Source organism: Cotesia typhae, unplaced genomic scaffold (genome assembly GCF_013202065.1).
Source record: "Cotesia typhae breed Kobodo isofemale line unplaced genomic scaffold, CoteBio_Ctyphae scaffold_152, whole genome shotgun sequence".
In the NCBI taxonomy this organism is placed as follows: domain Eukaryota; kingdom Metazoa; phylum Arthropoda; class Insecta; order Hymenoptera; family Braconidae; genus Cotesia; species Cotesia typhae.
Genome location: NW_027423776.1, coordinates 8142503 through 8165533, shown reverse-complemented (window position 1 = coordinate 8165533; position 23031 = coordinate 8142503). Strand labels below are relative to the sequence as shown.

The window sequence follows — 23031 nt, the reverse complement described above, 5'->3', positions numbered from 1 at the left end:
TCTTAAAAATGAATTAAAAGTTATTTTTTTCGGAAAAAAAAAAAAAAAAAAAAAAAAACTAAATTTTTTTTAAGCGTACATTAAATGACAAAAAAAGAATTCGCTAGGTACTTAACAACGCGCAACTACTCACGAGGTATATTCGACAGATGGTTGAATTAAGTTTACCTCAATTATTTTATAGATCGATACTTTTCCTTTAAATTTTAAAGCTTCTTCTTCCCGGGTATAACTTAGTATTTTCAGTCGATGCTCTCTCAGTAGCTGCCGGACATCCATCTGAAAAAATGGAATATAGCCAGGGTATTTTTAAATTTTGTGCACCTAAATAATCTTAATAAAGCATACAGAAAATTTATATTGTAATTAAGTAATACTTTTTATCTAAAAAGATTTCAAGTTTGCAATTGCGTTCAATCAAGCTAGTTTAAAATTTGTGGGACTCTGGCCAGAAGCAAATGACGGATATATAACTAAATTAAAAGCTTGGTTTGGCGCTTCGTTGATATTTTTGACTATTTATTTACCTCAATCAACATTAGCTTACCTTAATTGGGGTAATATGAACGCTGTCATTGAGAGTCTTTCTATTAACGGACCAATATTTATCGCAATAATTAAAATTATCATTTTTCGTCGTTACAGAAAAGGTAAAGTCAGTTAAATTTGTATATTTTACTAAAAAATATTGATAATATTCCTGTAATTATTTTTTTTTAACTTATTAATAAATTTAACATTTTTTTCGAGTGTTGAGAGTAGCAATCGATATGATGGCAAGAGATTGGGGTGAAGTGAGAAATAAAGAAGAATATACAGTGATGCTTGAGACTGCTAAAATTAGTCGAATTATTTCAGTAGTTTCTACTATAATTACCAATTCTCTTTTTATTGCATTTGTGTTTTTCAAGGTCAGTAATTTACCATCACAGCTAATTAATAATTAACTGAGTTGTCCATGTGTTATATCAAATTTTTTTTTTTATAATTCTAGGTTTGGATCGGTAAGCAATTGATAAAACAAACTAATTTAGATTCCCGGTTGTCGGATCCTCGGTTACTTTACCCTGGATACCTGCCTTATAACTCAAGACTAATGATATTCTTCATAACTTCATGGATAGCACAATGCTTTGCCACAATTTTTTCCATGACAGCATACGCAGCTTTTGATACATTTGTCTCCGCAATGGTGCTCCATATTTGCGGGCAATTGAGAGTCGTAGGAGTTTCGTTAAAGAATCTTATTAACGATGACGTTAAAAATGACTTAAAAGACTACTTGCATAAGTTTTCAAAAATTGTTGAGCATCACGAAGAAATAAACAAGTAAGTACACTGATAAAAAAATTCTCTTGATTTTAGAGAAAAAATCTTTAACCAAGAATATAATTTTTGACCAAGAATTATATCTTTTGAATCAAGAAGTAAAAGCTTTTTAAGAAAAAAAAATTATTTTTGGTTCAAATCAATTTTACTTGATCCAATAATTTTTTACTATTTTATTGTCTTTTTTTTTCTTCAAAAACAGACTAGCACAAACAATTGAAAATTCATTCAATCTAATTCTTCTGCCTCAAATGTTTGTATGTACCGTAACATTTTGCCTTCAAGGATTTGCAATGATCTCGGTAATTAGAATTTATAAAAAAAAAATGAATATTTATCAACTATTCTAATAAAACTAATGAAAAAATTTGCCTTAGAGCTTCATAGATCCAACTGCAGGAAAAATTTCTATTTTTGAAATGTTATTTTCTATTGTCTACGTATTTTATACCGTTTTGCATCTATTTGTTTACTGTTATGTCGGAGATTTTTTGTCATTTGAGGTAAACAAGTGTTTTCACTACAAAACATTAATTTAAGTTTCTGTTTAATAAAATAAAATTATTTATACAGAGTACTGTAATTGGGAAATCATACTATTCCAGCCGTTGGTATGAATTATCACAACAAAAAGCACGGTCTTTAATGTTCATTGGTCATCGTGCTCGCAGACCTTTACTACTTACGGCAGGGACGTTCTGTGCTTTTTCGAGAAATTTATTTATCGCTGTTGTAAAGACATCCTTTGGCTATTTATCGATGTTATTAGCTTTAAAGCAGGATTAACTTCTTGTCTAGAGTTATTATAAGTAGCTTTTAGAGTGTTAATAATAACAATAAATTTTTTACATGAACTAAATTTTATTGCTCAAAAAACTAATTCGAGTTATTCATTTTATTTAAATACAATTCAAAGTTAAGCGCATAATTTGTCAATTTTTTATTGTCGAATTGTAGTTTTATAATTTATTATAATTAATCACTCGACTAAAAAGTATGTGGATAATTTTGGTAGTTCGATAGGTTTTTTACTACTGACAGTTTATAGCAGAGTTTTATTTGAGCAAAACTTTTTTCATTTATGATGTAAATGATCTTATGAAGAAATAAGTGAGGTAATTAATAATGAATCATTCATGCGCACTGTGTTAAGAATAGTATGATAATCTTGAAAACAATCAATAAAATGTATCATAAGTGACAGTTATCACTCAACCACTTGAGGATGAACATAGAAGGATCAGGTATACATTAGGTGGTAAAAATACCCGTGAAACTTTGAGATAATAAATGTTATTGTTCGAAAAAAATTTTAACTTAATATGAACTGAAGAAATTTATCAATTTCTATTTTTAAAAATTTTTTGGGTTGAAACCTGAAAAAATTATCAAAAAAAAATGTTTTTTTTATGATTAATTAAGATGATTTTTTAAATAAAATCTTATTCTAAAATTAAACAAATCTTAATTTTTTTTTTTTTCTAAATTACTTAAATAAAATAATATTTTTGAGAGCTTTTAAAAAAAAAAAAGTTGACTTTGTTTAAAAAAAACATAATTGCATATTAGGATTCAACTATGCTTGCCAATGGAGTGAATTGAGTTTACGAATCCTTGGGATATGGCCTAACGCTCACTATAGTACTCGAAGTAAACTTCGAGCACATTTCTACGTTATTTTTGTCCTTCTCGCTTATTATCTTCCACAAACTGGGACAATCGTGATAATATTTGGAGATATCGATAGTATGATCAATTTACTATCTTACAACGTTTCTGGATTAGTAGCGATCGCTAAATATATTGTAATTTATAGACACAAAAAAGGTGAGTTGAGTCCAAACCTAAAAAAAATTCTCAAAACAAAGAATTGATTTAATTTTTGATTTCAGTTTTGAAATCAATAATTCAAAAAATGTCCGAAGATTGGAAAGCAAATAACTCGGACTTTGATTTAAAAATAATGATTGGTAATGCTAGAATTGGACGAATATTGGCATTCATATCTATTCTGTATGCTCCACTGATTGTGACTCTACATATTCTTGTCACGGTAATTAATCTGTAATCATTGTTCTGTAAATAAAAAAAATAAACTTATTTTTTTTTTTATTTGTAGATGTTTCTTAAGCCAGATAAAGACCTTCTTTACGCATCAGTTCCGACTGTAGCAAACAATCTCATGTGGCCAAGTTATTTTCTGTTTGATACATCCAGAAAGTATGTCTTTGAAGCTACTTGGTTTTGTCAAATATTAGCGACAACAGGAGCGTCATTGATATATGGAACATTTGATACATTCATCGCGGTAATTGTTCTACATATATGCAGTCAGCTTGCTATTGTTCGAAAGAGATTACGAAATCTTCATAATGGCCTGAAATCACAATATTCACTTTCACATGATTTGTTTAATAAAAAATTTTCTGATATTATTAAACGACATGAGGAACTTATCAGGTGAAGTATACATTCATTACTTCACAAATTAATTAGTTTAAAATTCAGTACTTGGAATTAAATTAAATATAAGAGAATATAAACATAATACTGTTCTTCAAAAAATTATGTTCATTAATCGTGTAATTGAGCTAATGAAATTCTATTGACTAATTAGTCAATCCAGTTCAACATGTTAAGATTTTAATGTTAATGAGTCTTATCGAAAGCCTTCAATGGCTATCTAATGGAAGTAATCTTTTAATTATTCACTATCAAAATCATTATCACGATACTTGTTTATATAAATCACTTTTGATAATTCTATTAATTATTATTCATTTCAGTATGGCAGATACAATTGAAAATACATTCAATATCGTACTTCTTCCTCAATTTATTTGCTATCCGCTAATTTTTTGTTTTCAAGGATACGCAATGTTAACAGTAAGAATTGCTTTAATATAAAATCTAATTTATGTAGCAACAAAAGTTAAATTAAAGTTTTTTAGAGCATGGCTAAGACCCAAGCTTCGAGTTTAAAAATTTTGTATTACCTAAGTTACGACACCTACACACTATATCATTTGTTCATCTTCTGTTGGATTGGAGAACAACTAATTAATGAGGTTGATATCACTTAAAATAAATTTTTTGTTTATCAAAGATTTTTTTAAGCTACGAGAATGAATTTTTTTATCATTAGAGTAAATCAATCAGCTCTTCTTATTATGAAAGTTCGTGGTATAATTACTCACCTACAAATTCACGATCGCTTATGTTAATTGGATATCGAGCGATGCGGCCACTTTACATATCAGCCGGAAAATATGCCCGATTTTCACTCAATTTATTCGTTTCGGTAAGTTTTATTTAACTAATTAAATCAAATTTTACTATTCACGTTGTTAATTCTTCTTTACTTTTACTATTGAAGTTATTAAAAACATCAATGGGTTACTTATCGATGCTTAGAGCAGTTCAAGTACGCAATTTATAAATTATACAATTATGTAAAATTTTATACCTATCTTTTATGTGATAAAATAATAAATTTTTTGAATTGATGTTTCATGTATAAAAAAATCTGAAAAATGGTTGGCCGGCAGATTATCCCTGGAACTTCCCGCCTTTTTTCGAGCTGAATCTTTCAGCAGTTTTTATTCATTCAATATCAAGCGATTTTTCTAAGAATTTTTTTTTCTACATTTTTTAAAATAAATTTTCATTTTTACTGTTGAAACCATTTGTGCTTTTCAAGAAATTTATTTTTTCCTATTTTTAGAACTGCATTTGGCTACCTATCCATGCTATTGACTGTTGGAGAAAACAAAAATGAGTAAAAAGTATATTTAGTGATTTTAGATCTTGGAATATTTAAAATTCAACTTAAAAAAAATTTTTTTTACTTATAAGTCTTCTTCTTATTTTTTTTTTTATTAATATCAATTTAAAATTTTTAATTCAAACATGCAATGAAAGAAGTTTTAAAAGAAATTAAATAAAGGTCTAACAACGAAAATCTTAACAATAACAAGAATGATCAAATGAATCTATTACATGTCGTCAATAAGATCATAGTTTTCTATTTCCGCTAGTGTGTCTTTGTCTACTATCTTGTGATAAACTTTCATTTGAACAAAACTATTTTCTTACACATTTCATGTGATTATATAAAAAATTACTGGAATAATTGAATAAATAAATCGATCATGCGCGCAACCCTGAAAATATTACAACTATCTTCAAAACGATCGATAACACCGTAGAATGCAACCAGTAATCATTTGACAGCCTAACAATAAATATGAAAACCTCAGGTATAGATTAAGACTGTTGCTATCTATTGCATAGAAAATGAAAATCAATTGAAAAATAACTAAAGAATTTCATTTTCTTGATAATGATAAAAGTAATTTTTTTTATTTCAAAAAAACTTTTATAATTTAAATAAATATTTTTTGCACAAAAATTATTGTATCAAAAAAACTTTGCCGACGGTTTTTGTTAAATTCATCAAACGCATTTAATTAATTAATTAAATATATTTTATTTCTAATTATTTTTAGTTCGAAACAGTACTATTTGTCTTCAAGTAAGCTTTACGAAAAATAAAAATAAATTTTCTAATTATCAGTAGGGTTTCAATATGCATGTCAATGGAGTGAATTAAGCTTACGTATCCTTGGAATATGGCCACTGTATAATTTTACTTTACTAAAAAAATTACGAGTTTATTTGTACACTATTTTCGTTGTTGTCGTATTTTATTTACCACACACCGGAACAATCATCACTATTTGGGGTGATATTGATAGTATGGTTAATTTACTTTCATATAATGTTTCTGCTATAGTCGCAATCGCCAAATATATTGTTTTGTATAAACAGAGACATGGTAAGCTATTTAAAATAATTATGCACATAGAAAAAAAATTTTACTTCCAAAATTATTTTTTTTGGCTCAAACATTTTTTTTTTATTCAAGTTGAGGATCTGATTTTCAAAAGGGTACCTTTTCATATTTTAAAAGAACAATTTTTTGATCCTTTAAATATTAATTACTTCGAGAATTATAAAGATTTCTAAATGAAAAGCGAATTGTAGCTTCATAACCGATATAATAGCACTTTATAGCTAAATTAAAAAAGTTCAATAAAAATATTTATAATTGAAGATAACCAGTTTTTTGTCTCGATTCATCAAAAATGAAAAGATACCCTTTTGAATATTTTTTTTTCAACTGAATACTTAAATATTTAGCTCTGGCATCGATCATTAAGCTAATGGCTGAAGATTGGAATTCTGTAAAATCGGAACATCATATTAAAATAATGATGAATGAAGCAAGAACTGGAAGAATACTGGCATTTATTTCATTTTTGTATGCTCCGTTAATTGTAATTTTACATATTTTAGTTACGGTTAGTAATTTAAGTTTAACAAAAAAAAATCTAAAATTTGTAATGAAAAAAGAAGAATAGTTTTTTTGGAAATTTTATAGACTTATTTAAAACCAGAGAAGTTTTTCCTCTACGGATCAGTCCCAACGATAACAAGCAATCTGATGTGGCCAAGCTATTTTCCGTTTGATACATCAAGAAAATATATTTACGAAACAACCTGGATGTGTCAAATAATTGCGACCTTGTTTACGTCACTAGTATACGGAACTTTTGATACTTTTATGACGGTAGTTGTTTTACACCTTTGTAGCCAACTTGCGATAATTCGGGTTCAATTAAAAAATCTCTACGACGGCGTAAATAAACATCCGTATGCTGACAAATTAGTTGCGAATAAGCTTCGATATGTTATTCAACGGCACCAAGAGCTTATCAGGTGAAAAATAAATCCGAACAAAAACAGTTTCGGACTGTTAAAAATTGCGCCAAGTCCACGTTCATAAAACTCATCTCAATAACATCTGCACTTTGCAAAAAAAATAAGACTCGTTACAATAATTTTCATTCTATACAAAAAAAAGTTAAATACAAAAAATACCAAGAAACCGTCATAATGTTGAAAAAATTGAAAAAAATTTGTTGAAAATTTTAAAATTAAGAAAAAATTTTTTTATCGTACTTGGCGCGCGTCATTGAGTACCCCAAATTTTTTCAGGATACATGAACATCCTTTTAATGTTTCAACATTTATAAGTAAGTCAACCTATAAAATGCATAAATGTAATTAATGAAATATTATTTTATGATACGTTTAACAAAAGTTAGGTAAAATCAACATGGCATACGTATTTGAAATTTTTAAATTCTCCGCACATCGTTTATGATTTCCGTTGAATCTACAGTTTATGTAGAAATAATTCCAGTGCACTCTGGTGGTTGTAGATGCAAGCTGTGAATTAACTTTTTTCAGTGTAGTTGCGTATCTATAGTAAGATTACTACACATTTTTATTTTATCTAGTCTGTGGCGGTGACTTTTCTCCATGAAAAAAAAGTCAGGATCGAAATTTCTGGGCTTACTATAGTTTGTGCTGATAAAATTTAATAATTTTAAGTGAATTAAATGTTATAATTGATTATAATTAATTAATATCAGTAAAATAGAGTATGACTTACTTTTATGATATATCATTTTGGAAAAAGGAGTACCATATAATTAAATGAAATTTTGCAACCTCGAAATACCATTCTGCTCACAGTAAACACAGTCGGTAGTCTGGCGCTCCGTTTACAACGGAATTTTTGAACGGAACTTGGCGCCATATTCTACCGAATCTGTGGATTATTTTTTTTTTTTTTTTTATTCTATTACTGTAGTTAATTTTGATTAATTTAATTTATGTTTTTTGTAATTCAAGCTCCGGAGAAACTATTGAAAAAACTTTTAATGTAATACTTCTTCCGCAATTGATATGCTATCCACTAATTTTTTGTTTCCAAGGATATGCTATGTTGACGGTAATTTTATATCAATTTTTACAAAAGTTATTTAATAGTTTTTTTTTTTTAGATTTAGACTTGGTTTAATTTATTTCTTAGGTGAAAAAATTAAAATTTTTCTCTCAGTAATTTTCATGTTAAAAAAAAGTTTTTTTGGTTTGCAAAAAAAAACTATTTTGGGTGGAAATTCACGAGTTGTCTATCTAAAATTATTTTTTTTTTAAAGAAATAAAATTGTAGGAAATTTTCTACCAATTAATTTTTTATTACAACATTGCTTATTTTTTTCAAAAGAAATTTTTTCTCTCAGTGTAAAACAGAAATCACAAAGGCAACTTTCGAGCACTTTTTGATCATAAAATAAAAATTATTCAAAGGATAGATTTTATAAAATGAAAAAAAAAATATATATTTTAAAATCTGAAATTTTTAAAAAATTCCAAATATTTTTTTTCTTATAAAATTCAAAATTATAAAAAATTGTATATAAAATGTAAATTTTTTCAACTACTTCTAACAGAGTATGGCTAAAACTCAAACAACAAGTCTCCAAATTTTGTATTATCTGAGCTATGATACTTACACGTTATATCATTTATTTATATTTTGTTGGATTGGAGAGCATCTTTATCATGAGGTTATTTCTTTATTTATAAACTAATCTTATATAATTTTCAACTATTTTTCCAAAAAATGTGATCATTAATTTTTTTTATCATGTTTGATCCAGAGTACGTCCGTGGGATATGCTTACTACGAAAGTATCTGGTACAATCACTCAATTACGAACGCATATTCACTCATAATCGTTGGCTGTCGCACTCTAAGACCACTTCGCCTTACAGCCGGAAAATTCGTTAATTTTTCAATTCACTTGTTCGTGGTAATACTAAAAACTTCAATAGGATATCTTTCTATGCTTCGAGCTGTTCAAGGCCGTGGATGATTCAATATTAATATAATCAGCAGTTTATTAATTTAAAAAATTACTATGATATGTAAATATAGAATATTGTTAATTATAGCAACTATTTTTTTGCTTAAAATACTGTTTGTATTATTTTTTTTTTTAAACGATTGTCAAAGGTACAAATTTTGAAGTATAAGAAGCCAATTTTCAAATTCTCTTACTCTAAATAAAATTTAAATATCTACTGAAGAAATGAAAATTGAAAAATTTTGAAATATAACAAAAAACCTCGTGAAGTTTTTGAGACTATGATTTACTAAATCAATTTTTTTTCAGGTTTTTATTTAGTTAAAAAATTAAATTCGATTAAATAAAGTGTCTATAACTGTTTAAAATACATTAAATAATGTTATAGTTAATATTGACCCTGTTTATTAATTATTTTTGTAATAATTTTCAATTATTATAGATTAAAAATTTTAAATAATAGAAATTTGAGAAGTTAAATAGAACCAGAACTAAATAATTTCAAACGAATAGAGAAAAATTAAAAAAAAAAAAAAACCAAATGATATTGCTGTAACTATCACGGCATGAACTGAAATTTAAATTAAGTATTAATCTTAATAATAGTACACTCCCAAAATTTTTCTCAAAAATTTACCACTTAATATTGTTATATCCGGCGTCGCCTCATATAACACTCAGGGTCTCTGCCTCGCGACGAAAAGTGCACCGCTTGCACTTTGATGGACAATCGCACGGACAACACCTCGATCACGCTATGAACACACCGTGTCCACGTTCTGTCAAACTAGCAATTTTAGACCAATAACTAAATTCAATTCCCCTCCAAAAGTCGCGACCCGAGTCTTCAAAAACCCTAAGCACCACGGAACGCGCGTTCAATCTTTTATCAAAGAATACGAGGGAAGGTATCCTCGTAGAACCCGTGTGTGTCCTTGTACCGCGTTACGTACGAGGCGGTATAAAGCACTAGGTCGCTTATACAGATTTCTAAATTCACTGTCCTATTTGATTCTTTAATTTATATCTTCTACGAACCGCGCCAGTGGGCTCTTCGAGCAGGAACGAGGGCCCCGTTGTCCGTAGTGATATCTTTCTCTAAATTCTAACTTTTGATCTATTAACTAATTAAAGGCGAATCTAAGTATCCGCCTGAGTCGTTACTCTGTTCACGAACTCATAATAAACATTCTAAATCATAAAATTTAGTTATAAGTGAATAGTTATTAAGTGAAATATTGTGCATTGAGTGCGCCACGCCCGTAGGGCTAAATATCGAATAAACGGTAAAACTCCGAATATCGTGGAATCCATCATTTCTAAGATTAGTTCCCGAACCTCTTTCATTACATCGATCTCAACCACGGGGGAAGGAAGAGAAACCAGTCCAGGATCTACCGATCAGCAATTCAAAATCCCAACTAACAATTAAATTCATAAGGAACGGCAGTAAGTTCGGTTTTGTTATCGACTTCTCTCTGAATTCGCCATTAGGAACCCTGGTTACCAGGAGGCGTTCGAAATCCACATTAAAAATAAAACTCTTGTAGTTACCTACAAGAGAAAATCTATCACAAAACATGTCCGAGCCTCCTTAAGGCCCACTCTATCAATTGATTATTTAACTATAATTAATTCGGACATAACAGATTAGATTTTTGGTGGCAGCGGTGGGATTCGAACGCATCCTTTTGGGCTTACCACAAACGGAAGTTCTAGCCAAAATTTTCAAAATTCTTTAACTTTTCAAAATTTTGGCAAAAAAAATTTGTCACCCAAAAATTTAGAAAACGGAAATTCTTTTCCCTTATGAACTGATCGATCCCTTAAATACTGTCTTTATTTCAAATTTCCTTCAATTCAGGGCGTTGGCTCATAAAGCTTTAAAATTCTTCCTTATTATTTATTCCGAGTAAAATATCGTTTCATTATTCTATCGTTAAATTCTACGTAAAAAAAAAAAAAAAAAAAATAAATAAATAAATAAATAAATAAATAAATAAAAAAAAAAAATAAAAAAAAAAATTTTTTTTTTTTTCTCGAAATATTATTAGACTAGGGCGTCGGCCCTCAAAAAAAAAAAAAAAAAAAAAAGAGAAAATATATTTTTAATTGCTTTAAAACATTATTTTATTCATTCCTTCAATATCATTTTATTATTTTAATATTAGACTGTTGCACTCAAAAGAAAGTTTTGCTGACTAAGACTTTTAGTTCCTTAACGCGTCATCCGTAGAAAATACCCGGTCCGACACACCTAGCTATCGCGTTTCGTTTTGCCGACGCGAAAAATTCCTTTCAAGTTCATCTTCATCTTACTATTTTATCTTATTATTTTTATCACATTAACAGCTGTGAACCGGTGCTGATTAAACTCTACGATTTGCTTACGGGGTTCTGCTGCAGTACCAGCAGTTCTTTGACCCGAAGGTCATTTCGAAACACCTTGCTGCTGTTTTACGAGCAACGAGGATCGTTCTCGAGATCGATTCTTCGATCCAGCAAATCGTAGGTTTATTCTTTACACCCTCGCGACATAAAATCTCCCTCTTGGAATTTTGCTGCTGTCTATCGAGCAACAAAACTCTATTGGAAAATTTTGCGAGCCACACAGCATTAACAATTTTTGTTTGTTTATTTAAAATTTGTCGGTCATTTTATTCATTTGTTAAAAACTATATTTCCTTTTCCCAATCTTACTCGAACTCGTGAAGTGCTGACTATAGCACGAATAATAATATACATTGATGGTCCGACATTCGCGAAGCGGTTTTAAATTTCAAATCCGAAAAGCTTACTCAGACTTCTTCAACGGTCAAATTTATCACCGTCCCTTAATAGAATCACGTTATTGGGAAGATCCTACCTTCGCTAACCCGTCCTCTTCAGCCATAAGGAAAAGGAAATTCACAACTGAGAGTGAACAGGAAAATTGTATTAAAACACCGTTAAACGGGCCTCCTACAACGAGTAAAGAGAGAGGACCGGTTCCAAAGCCGAACAATGCGATCCCTATTGAAGTATACACCAAAGTCGTTAATTGGATAAATCAGATCACAGTCATCCAATTAAATTGTCTAGTCGACAAAACACCGTCTAAGAAGCCTAGGATAATAAGTAACATCCCAGCCCCAGTCGGACTATTCAAGCTACCTCCAATCCCCAACTCGAACAAAATCAACAGCAATGGCACCTCCAAATCCAGAACAACTAGCAGCAGAGCGGGCCAGAATCGAAGCGAACAGGATCCGCAGAGAGCAGGAACAAGCCCACAATGAAGATAATCAGCATGGAGTCAAACTATTCGATCTCACTCGGACTGAACCTGATAAAGATTATTACAAAATCACCAAGGAGATGGAAGAGGCTCTCCCCACGTTCACCGGAGACGGAGATGTCAGCTACGAAGAATTCGACAACCGTCTAAAAGATTGGCTACATATGATGCCCGAAAACAATCAACAGCCCTTTATCGGACGCATTCTCCGGAAGCTGAGGGTCGTGCAAGAAACGTCGTCGAAGATATGGAAATCCGAACCGTACAAGAACTCGTCAACGTTCTAAGAAGCCACTTTCGGCTCGGAGATCCGCTTCGAATAAACTTAGCAAAATTAACTTCAGCCCAGAGGGGAAAATTCGAAGCAGTCGAGAGTTTTTACTACCGACTAAGATCTATGCTTCGTAAAATACAGAATGCAGTCCCAGACACCGATCGCGTAGCGATTACAAATCAAGCTCATCGTCTGGCGGTCGATCTATTTTTCGAATCTCTACCAGATTATTTGAAATGCCTGGCCTCGACTCAACAACACGCAACATTGACCGCACTGTACGAGTCAATCCAAGAACAAATACTGAAATACGATAACAACATGAGGATCCAGAACCCGAAACCTTCTCAAAGAGAATTCCCGCAAGATCAGAACGGAAATCACTATCCTCGCAACAACGGTCCACGAAGATACTTCCAAAATAATCAACAAGGGCCCCCAGCCCATGGACACCCGTGGTCCAAACCGGAAACTGATCTCTATGTGAATCCGAAACCGGTTGCCTTCGCCTACAACACCTCAGGCATATCAAATTTCGGCACCAAAGAAGCACACTACTACGAAGACTATCCAGTTGCCACCCAAGGCTGGTATGGACTACCACCTTGCGGAAACAGCGAATGCGAACACTCAGATTGCGAAGATCCACAAGCGTTGGTATATTCTGTGAACAATAATCGTCCTCACAACAACAATTACACCCAATATCGAACTCCATATCAAAATCCAAATTTCCTTGGAAACTATAATCCCTCCTACAAACCCTACACCTCCCGTGCACCCTATAACCCTCAGTATAATCCTCAATACTGCCCTCAACCTAATCCCCAATATCCCCCAAAACCCCGAATATCTTCCTAAAATCAACGTCCCCAATACCAGCAAACAAGAACACACGGAACTGTGCAATCAACACATCCGCAAGGACCACCTCCAGTTACTCCAACAGGGATATACTCCGAGTCATCACCAGTACTGCTAGAAAGACATATTAAAAGCTCCGAGATCTGCAACTGCCCCGGCTGCCCTAAAAGAAACCTCAAGAAAGAAGAAGATCCTTTAGAGCCTTCTTTAAACTTGCTGGGCGCTCGCCAGACCGAGGTAAAGACGAGCCAGCCCCACTACCTCGACAAATGACGGCAGCCATGTACCGTCAATACAACCAGTAAACGGAATCGCCCTAGTCACCGGCCGAGGACCAGTAATCACAGTTAAAAATCCAAAATTTCTCAACTCCAACTGCGAAATACTGATTGATTCCGGAGCAAACTACAATTTCATCAGCATCGAAGCCTTAGCAGATGACGCCACCTTCGCCTGCGAAAATCTCGGACAAGTGGGGGGGATTGGAACAAACAAACAACCGATCATCGGCCTCGTCAGACTCACCCTGTTCGACAAGGCCATCCCGTTCCGAATAGCACCTCGCAGACTAGGAGGCTATCTAGCCATCCTCGGTAGCGAATTTTTCGCCAAAGAACAAGCTAACATCTCCTTTTATTGGCACACAATGGTCTTGAGAAGCCAGCCAGTTCGGCCGATCCCATTCATCATCAAGCGAGGATCCTGCGTATCCCAAATACTCGCGGTAGGCGGTGGCCCCAAGATCGAATTAGCATGTCCGCTTCTACTCGGAAAATATCAACGCTTCATCATAGATACAGGAGGAGACGTCACAATCATCAATAAATCAGCTCAACAATATTGAAGATGTTTTTTTCTACACTAGTCACAAAAATTAAGGGATATAAAAAAAATTCCAAATTTTTTGGTGATTTTCAGCGAGCTGTAACTCCGAGGAAAATGATCGCACAGAAAAAAAAAAAAAAGCAAATTGTAGATCCAAGTGTCTAGTTTTTAGATATGACCATGAAAATTTTTTGTCATCGTCAGGTCTGGAGAAATCCTACGAAAACTACTGAAAAAAATTTTTCGAAATTTTTTTCGTCTTAAAAAGGTCTACGGGCTTCAAAAAAATTTTTTCGATTGTTTCGTTTAAAAGCTCTTTTAGTAAATTTAATACCCTTTAATTTGACGTAATCAAAAAGACTGTACGATAATTTGCCGCGGAGTTATCGTCAATCAAAGCAAAAAGTTTTTTTGACCTTGGAAATCAATAACTCTGGAAATAATGACCGTATAGGAAATCGAAGGAGGGTTTTGAAAACTACACAATATTCTCTATAAGAGAACGTAAACCGCTTTTGAAGAAAAAATTTTTTTGAATTGAAAACTCGGACTGAAAAAAGACAAAAATTCGCATAATTAAGGATATTTGGATAACTTGGTATAACTTTGGATAAAATGGATGAACGAAGGATATCGTTGGTAATTTTTAACTTCAAAGTGTCCCCTAAAATCCCTAAGAAATTCAAAGCGCTGCGATTTTTTGTTCATAGTGCCCAGAAGCTTCAAATTCTGTGTTTTCGCAAAAATCACCATTATGAGCAATTTTGTGATTTTTATTCATTTTTCCATTGAAAAAAATTTTTTTCAAAATTCTTTATTTTTTCGATCAAAGAGATTGATTTTTCAAGAAATTTGAAAAAAAAAAAAAAAAATTTTCAATTTTTTCGAAATTTTTTTATCAAAAATTTTTTTTTAATTTTTTTTTTTATCGTCTTCAGAATGCTTCACTATTGTCAAAAAAATTAACTCAATTTTTTCTGTCCGCTACAACTGCCTTAGTTTTAAATCTCATTTTAAAAATTCAATAAAAACAAATTGATATACCCCCGCGGAGTTCGGCTTTTCCTCACACAAAACTTGAATTTTACGTTTTCTTTTTAGCCTAAATTCCTTACGTGAATTTTTTGTAAGCTTTTCTTTGATAAGCACCTTTTGATATGCCTCGTCGACATTTAGCTGCCACAGATGTGGCTCGCATTGTTACCCTCCTTCAAGAGGGCTACAGTCAGGTGGAAGTAGCAGCTTCTATGGGAGTGAGCCAGTCCGTTATCAGTCGGGCCTATGCCCGATTTAACGCGACTCAAAGTTACGATCGTCGTCCGGGTCAAGGTAGACTACGAATCACTACCGAGCGTGATGATCGAGCTATCATTCGAGATGCTCGTCGAAACCCTACTGCGCATGCCCACACGATCGCTCATCAATTTCGCAATCGTCGACAACGTCCTCCCCAACAACACATATCGGCATCGACGGTTCGAAATCGCTTTCGAGAGCAAGGACTACGCGCTAGACGCGCAAATCGCGTGCCTATGCTCACTCCACGACATCGCCGAGCCCGATTGGCCTATGCTCATGATCATCACCATTGGGGTCGTAGACAGTGGACCAGTGTATTATGGACTGACGAATCTCGATTTTGTCTTCATGGCAGCGATAGACGATCTCTCGTTTGGCGCCGTCGTGGAGAACGAGATCGGGATGGTTTTACGAGACCAGTTACAGCTTTCAATGGTGGATCAGTCATGGTGTGGCAGGCGTGTCCTTCAATACCAGAACCCCGTTGGTCATCGTTCGTGGGACGTTGACTGCCGATAGGTACGTCGACGAAATTCTGGAGCCACACGTCCTGCCTATGCGCACACGCATGGGGGCAAGACCGTTCATTTTGATGCAGGATAATGCTCGTCCTCACACTGCAGTTCGTACGCGAACTTTTCTCCGCGCCAACAACGTAACAACGCTTAATCATCCAGCGATGAGTCCTGATTTGAACCCAATTGAGCATGTTTGGGACATGCTTGGGCGTCGATTGCGGCGAGACTATCCGCAACTGCACAATCTTCATCAGTTGACTCAAGCGTTGTTACGTTGTTGGCAAGGAATTTCGCAACGTGATATTCGACGATGCATCAACATGCAAGAGCGTTTACGAGCTGTGATTCGGAACAGAGGTGGCAATACTCGGTACTGAGCAGTTACTGCCGCGCGTACAGAGGTCATTCGGCAGCTGCAAACAGACAAACACGCAGACAAAGACACACACACGTGTGTGTGTGAGAAGCGTAAATCCGACCGAGCAACCTCCACGTGGTACACTTTGAGTAACGCTAATGCCGGCGGTAAAACAACAGTCGAAAAAAATTGAGAAAATTTCGAAAAAAATTTTCGAAAAAAATTGAAATTTTTTTTTTTTCAAATTTCTTGAAAAATCAATCTCTTTGATCGAAAAAATAAAGAATTTTGAAAAAAATTTTTTTCAATGGAAAAATGAATAAAAATCACAAAATTGCTCATAATGGTGATTTTTGCGAAAACACAGAATTTGAAGCTTCTGGGCACTATGAACAAAAAATCGCAGCGCTTTGAATTTCTTAGGGATTTTAGGGGACACTTTGAAGTTAAAAATTACCAACGATATCCTTCGTTCATCCATTTTATCCAAAGTTATACCAAGTTATCCAAATATCCTTAATTATGCGAATTTTTGTCTTTTTTCAGTCCGAGTTTTCAATTCAAAAAAATTTTTTCTTCAAAAGCGGTTTACGTTCTCTTATAGAGAATATTGTGTAGTTTTCAAAACCCTCCTTCGATTTCCTATACGGTCATTATTTCCAGAGTTATTGATTTCCAAGGTCAAAAAAACTTTTTGCTTTGATTGACGATAACTCCGCGGCAAATTATCGTACAGTCTTTTTGATTACGTCAAATTAAAGGGTATTAAATTTACTAAAAGAGCTTTTAAACGAAACAATCGAAAAAATTTTTTTGAAGCCCGTAGACCTTTTTAAGACGAAAAAAAATTTCGAAAAATTTTTTTTCAGTAGTTTTCTTAGGATTTCTCCAGACCTGACGATGACAAAAAATTTTCATGGTCATATCTAAAAACTAGACACTTGGATCTACAATTTGCTTTTTTTTTTTTTTCTGTGCGATCATTTTCCTCGGAGTTACAGCTCGCTGAAAATCACCAAAAAATTTGGAATTTTTTTTATATCCCTTAATTTTTGTGACTAGTGTATTTTAAAAATGTTAATTACAAAAATTCTCGATAAATATTTTGGATTATGTAACTTATAAAAACTTTTTTTTGAATATTAAATTAAATTAGTAAATTTAAAAATTCACAATAATTCAAAACCATTACGTTAAAAATTTTTTTAAAATTAATTTTGATGGTGAATATTAACAAAAAAAAGACTTTTGTACATGACAACTGTGCTGAATTGCAAAAAAGTCTTAACTATTGAGTAGTTTCTCCGCAACTGTAAGAGTTTATCCGCAAGTTTCATCTGAGGTAAACTTTTTTCGCATAGTCTTATAGAACTCATGAAAAAAAAAAAAACAACAGTGAAGATATATAATTAACAGGTCATGCGCGTCTGTAACGAATAGTTAATAATTTAAGAAAAAATCGATAATAAAGTGAAGAATGATTCTTTTTATTTCAGAATTTCCTACTATCAATTTCAATGCAAGAAAATTCAGGTATTGAGTTACATATGTAAGTATTATTTTGCATTAAAATTGTAAAATAATCAATAATGCATAGGATTTCATTACGAATGTGGAGTAAACAAATTCATACTGGGCCTTATTGGAGTTTGGCCAGAGTCAAATCAAAAATTTATAAAAAAACATCGTACTTTGGTCGACGCAATCGTGCTTTTTATAACACTATGGGTTCCACGCGCAGCTGCTTTTATTTTACTATGGGGTGAAATCGACGCTTTGGCACAAGCCGGTGCCACCAATGTACCGATAGCATTGTCTGTTGTTAAATTGCTGATTCTTTATCGACGAAAAAATGGTATTAATGTCTAAAAATTTACTGTTATAATTATAATTTAACCAATACTGATAATTATAATGATATATGACAATATTTGTTTTGTAAATTATTATTTTTTTATTATTTAATATTTAATATTAACAGATTTTGCAAAAATTCTGGATGGAATGAAAGAAGACTGGAGAAAACCAATGACAAAAGAAGAATATGAAGTTGTTATGAAAATGGCAAGACTAGGAAGAAGAATAAGTATTCTGTCGACTTTCCTTACAATTAATGCAATTTGGCTGGGTGCTGTTGTCCAGGTAAAAAAAAATATATAAATTTTGAGTCTTGTAAAATAGATTTAGTCAAACTTAGAATTTTGCTTCTAATATTAAGAAATCTCAAATTAAAATTTTTTTCACCCCCAATTCCAACTCAAGCAGAGTGAAATACAATTAATGTAAATGTACATCATATATAGATTTTTTATAACATCGAAACAACAATAGTGGAAAATCCAGATCCTCGTTTGACATTAAACTTATTTTGGGTCGTATATTTACCCTATGATACATCAAAAACATCGAATTTTGTTTTAACGTGGGTTATCCACTTTTATACCTCTATTATGAGCGCCGTAGTTTACGGAAGTTTCGATGGATTTATTGTCGTGCTTGTATTCCACCTTTGCGGACAATTGGATTTATTGAAGATTTGGGCAAGAAAAATAGCTGACAAAACAGACTTGAAAAGCTTTAAGAGAAAATTAAGATTTCTAGTTAAGCGACACGAGCAATTGAATGAGTAACAAAAATTTTTTTATTTTAGTGAAATTTTTATAAAATATCAATTTCAGAATTCTCAAATAATCTATTGTATTTTAATACAGAGTAGCTGATATACTTGAAGATTCATGCAACTTTGTGTTTTTACCCCAACTAATGAGTTGTATATTAACATTTTGTTTTCAGGGATTCTCTATTGCGACGGTAAAAATCAAATATTCTCATTAAAATATTATGCAAAACTTCCTTTTTTTTTAATTTTATTTTAAATTAAATTAATACAATTCATCCCTTCATTTTTTTTTTTTTTTTTTTTACGTAGAAAATGTTTACACGTCAATTTAATCCGTTGCAAATTGCATTTACATTATTTTACACGACAGTTATGGTGCTTCATCTTTTCTTCTGTTGCTGGGCTGGTGAACTTTTATCATCAAAGGTAAACTGTTAGATAATCTCATAAATTCAATAATTAAGCGTCATTTTTCTTGAAAAAAAATTAAATTGAATTAAAAAAAAAAATTCTTCATTGAAGAATTTTTTTACTCAAATCTAGGCAATAAAAATCTTCAAAATTATTTTCTTGATTCAAGTTTTTTTTTTCTTTATAACAAAAAAAATAAATATTTAAAAATAAATTATGTTGTACAGAGTCAAAATCTTGGTTACGGAGTTTATCAAAGTAAATGGTATAATTTACCATCAATACCTGCTCGATCACTAATAATGATTATTCAAAAAAGTTCTAAACCATTTGTACTAACAGCTGGCAAATACATGCCACTGACTTACAACTTATTTCTTGCCGTAAGTTTCATAATCATCTTAAATTATACGATGATTTCATTAATTAATTGATAGTGCTAATACATTTTATAAACTACAGGTTGTGAAAACATCGATGAGTTATCTTTCAGTGATGTTTGCCATGTCAACAGATTAAAAAGTACTTTTATCGACAAAATGTTAAATTATAAAAAATCTTGTTTCTTGATTTTAGAAAAATAAATTAATTTTCACTAATTTCTTAATGAGAATAATCAATCAGTAAAGTGCATCCGTTTTGAAAAATTTTTCAGGGTATCCGCAAGCTTAGCATGTGCGATCAATATTGATTGACAGAGACTTAGAAATTAGAGCGTATTGGTTCATATACAAGGAAAATCTACGCGGTTCCCTCGCTGAAATACTCACGCAAAATAAATTGCGCAAGCTCGCCAGGCAAAAGCGCGCTGTCATAGCTACAATGTTGTGTTAAGACTTCACTTAACAACAGTAGTTCGTCATTCTTTTTCTCTAGAAAAAATACCTAAAATAAACTTTTTACTCCCTCAATAAACTAACAAACTTAAGGATCGTTGACCGCTGAAAATACAGTAGAAATAAAAATTATTTCTTGTTCATTTCCCAGCGATCATAGTTCAGTAGTTTCATCGTTTTCTTCCCTCCTAAACATTAATTATTCACAAACTAGCTGCCGACCCTCGGAACTTTTTTTTTCCTCAAAGTATTGAGGTATAGAGAACTGTAATTGATTACACAGAAACTACAACTTACTTCTAAAATTTCTAAACTTTGTTTTCTAGCAGATGGCTGAAGTTTTTTACGAAAGAGCGCGAAAACTAATAACTAAAACTTTATTTCATGATATACTAACAATTTCACTAACAAATTTTGCCTTAACAGTAATTTACTTGCAATAGAATTTTTTTTTTTTTTTTTTACACAGTGAATTATATTGCAATCGGGGTGGATATTTACTGTTAAAAAATTTTAAATAAATTTATTTGCTGTTCTTATAAAATATAAAAATTAAAGTAACAATTTTACACCGAAAAAAAAATTGATTTGACTCGAGCGAAAAATTCTTGAACCAAGAAAATAATTGTGAACAGAGTAATTGTCTTGAATTAAGACGAAAAATTTTTGAATCAAGTAAAATTTCCTTAAATCAAAAAAAATTTATTAGTTCAAGAATTTTTCTTGAAGAATCAAGAAATTATATACTTGATTCAAGAACATTTTTTTTCTGTGTAGTGAATCGAAGCCCATTCAAGCAACAGGTGGTTAACGATTTTTTTTTCTATCTTTATTTAATGGATAGTTAAAACCCACTATCTATTATTGAATGATCTTACTAAGTAATTGAATGAAAGTTAAGTACAGTTGACATTTAGTGATAAATATTTATATTACATTTTTATTTTTTCACTATAATTTTATTTTAATTGTGTAATGCACTGATTCGCGTAATATAAATTAAGTGAAAGTAGTTATGAAAAGCTTTCACCTTTTATTCTCGGCAAATTTTAAATGATATGTTTTGTGGTAAAAAATAATATATCTATCACTGGGTTTTCTTGTGACAATAGAAAAAAAAAAAAAAAAAAAAAAAGGAAAGCATGCTAATTTTACAGTCCGATTACCCTAATAAAAAACAGTGGTTTAAAAAAAATTTTTACAGAAGGAACGTATTTATAGGCTTGATATTATTATTAAAGTGGCATTACGTTAGTTTATCACCGAGAACACTGACTGAAGTTTTACATTTGTTACATTTTAAGAGTTTTTCTATAATGAAGTGCTATTACGAATTATTAACTATTGCAATTTTTTTAAATGTTTTTGTAATTGGTTGTAATGCTAATGTGGCATATGCCAAAAATCGCAGACAGACATCCAATTCAGTGTTGGTTGAAGTAGCGAAAGAATTGGTAGAGAGATCCAAAAATACGAACCAGGTAAGTAATTATTTTTTTTTTAATATTTTTTAGTGGTACAATATTTTTTAATTATTTTATTTTTCATACTTAGGTTCTTAATTTAAATCTATCGAATTTAATTTTGCTGCTGATGCTAAAAACTATGGTTATAGGAACAAAGTATTTAGAAAATAGTGACTATAAAAACCGCGAACTTGAAGAAGGTGATGATCAATCATTTCTTTAATTTTTTAGTATGTGAATACACTGAAAAAAACAATTAACTTGAATTAAGAGAAAAATTCTTAAATCTAGAAAATAATTTTGAAGAGTTTTATTGTCTTGAATCAAGTAAAATTTACTTAGTTTAAAAATTTTTCTACTCAAATCAAAAAGATGAAGCCCTTCAAAATTATTTACTCGATTCAAGTTAATTTTTTTTCTGTCCAGATTTTATTAGAATATAAATTATTTTTACATTTTATTTCTCTTTATTTTTAAAACAGAAAATATCGTATCAGAAGAAGAGATCGCTCTTGCATTGGGCTATTTGATAGGTGATACCTGTCTTTATCGAGCAGCATGTGAAGTACCAAGAACTGCTAGAAATTACTTGCACGCAATTGATATGATAACTCAGACCCTGAGTTTAATGCCACCGTAAATTTTATATTATTTCGTATTCACAATTTTTTTTTTTTTTTTTGTTAAATGTATCATAAAGATTATGATTAAGATTAATTGATACTGTTTAAAAATTTTTTACAGAACTCTCCGCCCTGACAAAGATTATGAAAAAACAATTTCTGATTTTCGCAAGGCAATTGAGTATGGAGAACTGAAACAATGCCCACCAGAGTATAGTTGTAAAAAAGAGAATATTAAAAACTTTCTGCGACCTGAATACAATTAATTGATGTTATTATAATTACTGGACTGATTTTTATTTTTAATTTTACATTCAAATTATATACAAATTTCATTTAATTATTTTATTTTTTATATACTTAGTAATCAGCTATTTTTATTTTGCATTCGAATTATGGAAAGATTTATGTGAAAAATGTATTGTGATTAATCTCATGATTAAAATGAATGATTTTTATTTCATTAAAAAAAAAAAAAAAAAAAAAAAAAAAAAAAAAAAAAAAAAAGCGATTTCTATTTTTAAAAACTACTAAACAATTACTAATTATT

The 23031-nt window shown here is 31.3% G+C and overlaps 5 protein-coding genes across 10 annotated transcripts in view; 4 read left to right on the top strand and 1 right to left on the bottom strand.

Moving 5' to 3' along the window:
* Positions 1-38: 38 nt before the first annotated feature.
* The window catches only part of LOC141536502 (uncharacterized), a 37726-nt gene continuing 14733 nt past the window's right edge, over positions 39-23031 (bottom strand). Inside the window, exon 16 of the mRNA XM_074257069.1 lies at positions 39-279. Coding sequence (XP_074113170.1) covers positions 258-279 — 22 coding nt within the window. The 3' untranslated portion in view covers positions 39-257. The remainder of the gene's footprint in view (positions 280-23031) is intronic.
* LOC141535857 (odorant receptor 13a-like) lies at positions 288-2909 on the top strand. The gene is made up of 7 exons (XM_074256017.1): positions 288-303; positions 393-650; positions 751-911; positions 995-1329; positions 1532-1631; positions 1707-1832; positions 1903-2909. The coding sequence occupies exons 1-7, from the start codon at positions 288-290 to the stop codon at positions 2113-2115; spliced, it is 1209 nt and encodes a 402-aa protein (XP_074112118.1). The 3' UTR covers positions 2116-2909.
* On the top strand, positions 2895-4943 carry LOC141536505 (odorant receptor 13a-like; the record flags this gene model as incomplete). The annotated part of the gene is made up of 7 exons (XM_074257080.1): positions 2895-3156; positions 3222-3382; positions 3449-3789; positions 4116-4215; positions 4281-4397; positions 4475-4630; positions 4706-4943. Coding segments are annotated over 7 exons (1200 nt in total), but the record flags the coding sequence as incomplete, so codon positions are not given.
* LOC141535855 (odorant receptor 13a-like) lies at positions 6362-17918 on the top strand. Its single transcript, XM_074256014.1, has 5 exons — positions 6362-7110; positions 8092-8191; positions 8694-8810; positions 8904-10559; positions 17682-17918. The coding sequence occupies exons 1-4, from the start codon at positions 6836-6838 to the stop codon at positions 9117-9119; spliced, it is 708 nt and encodes a 235-aa protein (XP_074112115.1). The 5' UTR covers positions 6362-6835; the 3' UTR covers positions 9120-10559; positions 17682-17918.
* LOC141536503 (odorant receptor 4-like) lies at positions 17451-23008 on the top strand. Of its 6 annotated transcripts, none has more exons than XM_074257074.1 (11): positions 17451-17867; positions 18022-18058; positions 18123-18380; positions 18507-18667; positions 18829-19151; positions 19319-19336; positions 19455-19571; positions 21597-21873; positions 21947-22058; positions 22341-22494; positions 22603-23008. In XM_074257074.1, the coding sequence occupies exons 2-11, from the start codon at positions 18043-18045 to the stop codon at positions 22745-22747; spliced, it is 1581 nt and encodes a 526-aa protein (XP_074113175.1). In that variant the 5' UTR covers positions 17451-17867; positions 18022-18042; the 3' UTR covers positions 22748-23008. The 6 variants fall into 6 exon arrangements, with proteins under 6 accessions (XP_074113175.1, XP_074113176.1, XP_074113174.1 ...); XM_074257075.1 differs by having other exon boundaries at positions 17451-17941; XM_074257073.1 differs by having other exon boundaries at positions 17451-18058.

Coding starts and splice junctions, on each gene's coding strand:
- LOC141535857 (XM_074256017.1), top strand. Junction 651..750: donor TTTTCGTCGTTACAGAAAAG/GTAAAGTCAGTT, acceptor ATTTTTTTCGAG/TGTTGAGAGTAGCAATCGAT. Junction 1,632..1,706: donor AAGGATTTGCAATGATCTCG/GTAATTAGAATT, acceptor AATTTGCCTTAG/AGCTTCATAGATCCAACTGC.
- LOC141535855 (XM_074256014.1), top strand. CDS start 6,836: ATGTGGCCAAGCTATTTTCCGTTTGATACATCAAGAAAATATATTTAC. Junction 7,111..8,091: donor CGGCACCAAGAGCTTATCAG/GTGAAAAATAAA, acceptor TTGTAATTCAAG/CTCCGGAGAAACTATTGAAA. Junction 8,192..8,693: donor AAGGATATGCTATGTTGACG/GTAATTTTATAT, acceptor TACTTCTAACAG/AGTATGGCTAAAACTCAAAC.
- LOC141536503 (XM_074257074.1), top strand. Junction 18,381..18,506: donor TCTTTATCGACGAAAAAATG/GTATTAATGTCT, acceptor TAATATTAACAG/ATTTTGCAAAAATTCTGGAT. Junction 19,572..21,596: donor GTGAACTTTTATCATCAAAG/GTAAACTGTTAG, acceptor AAATTTTTACAG/AAGGAACGTATTTATAGGCT.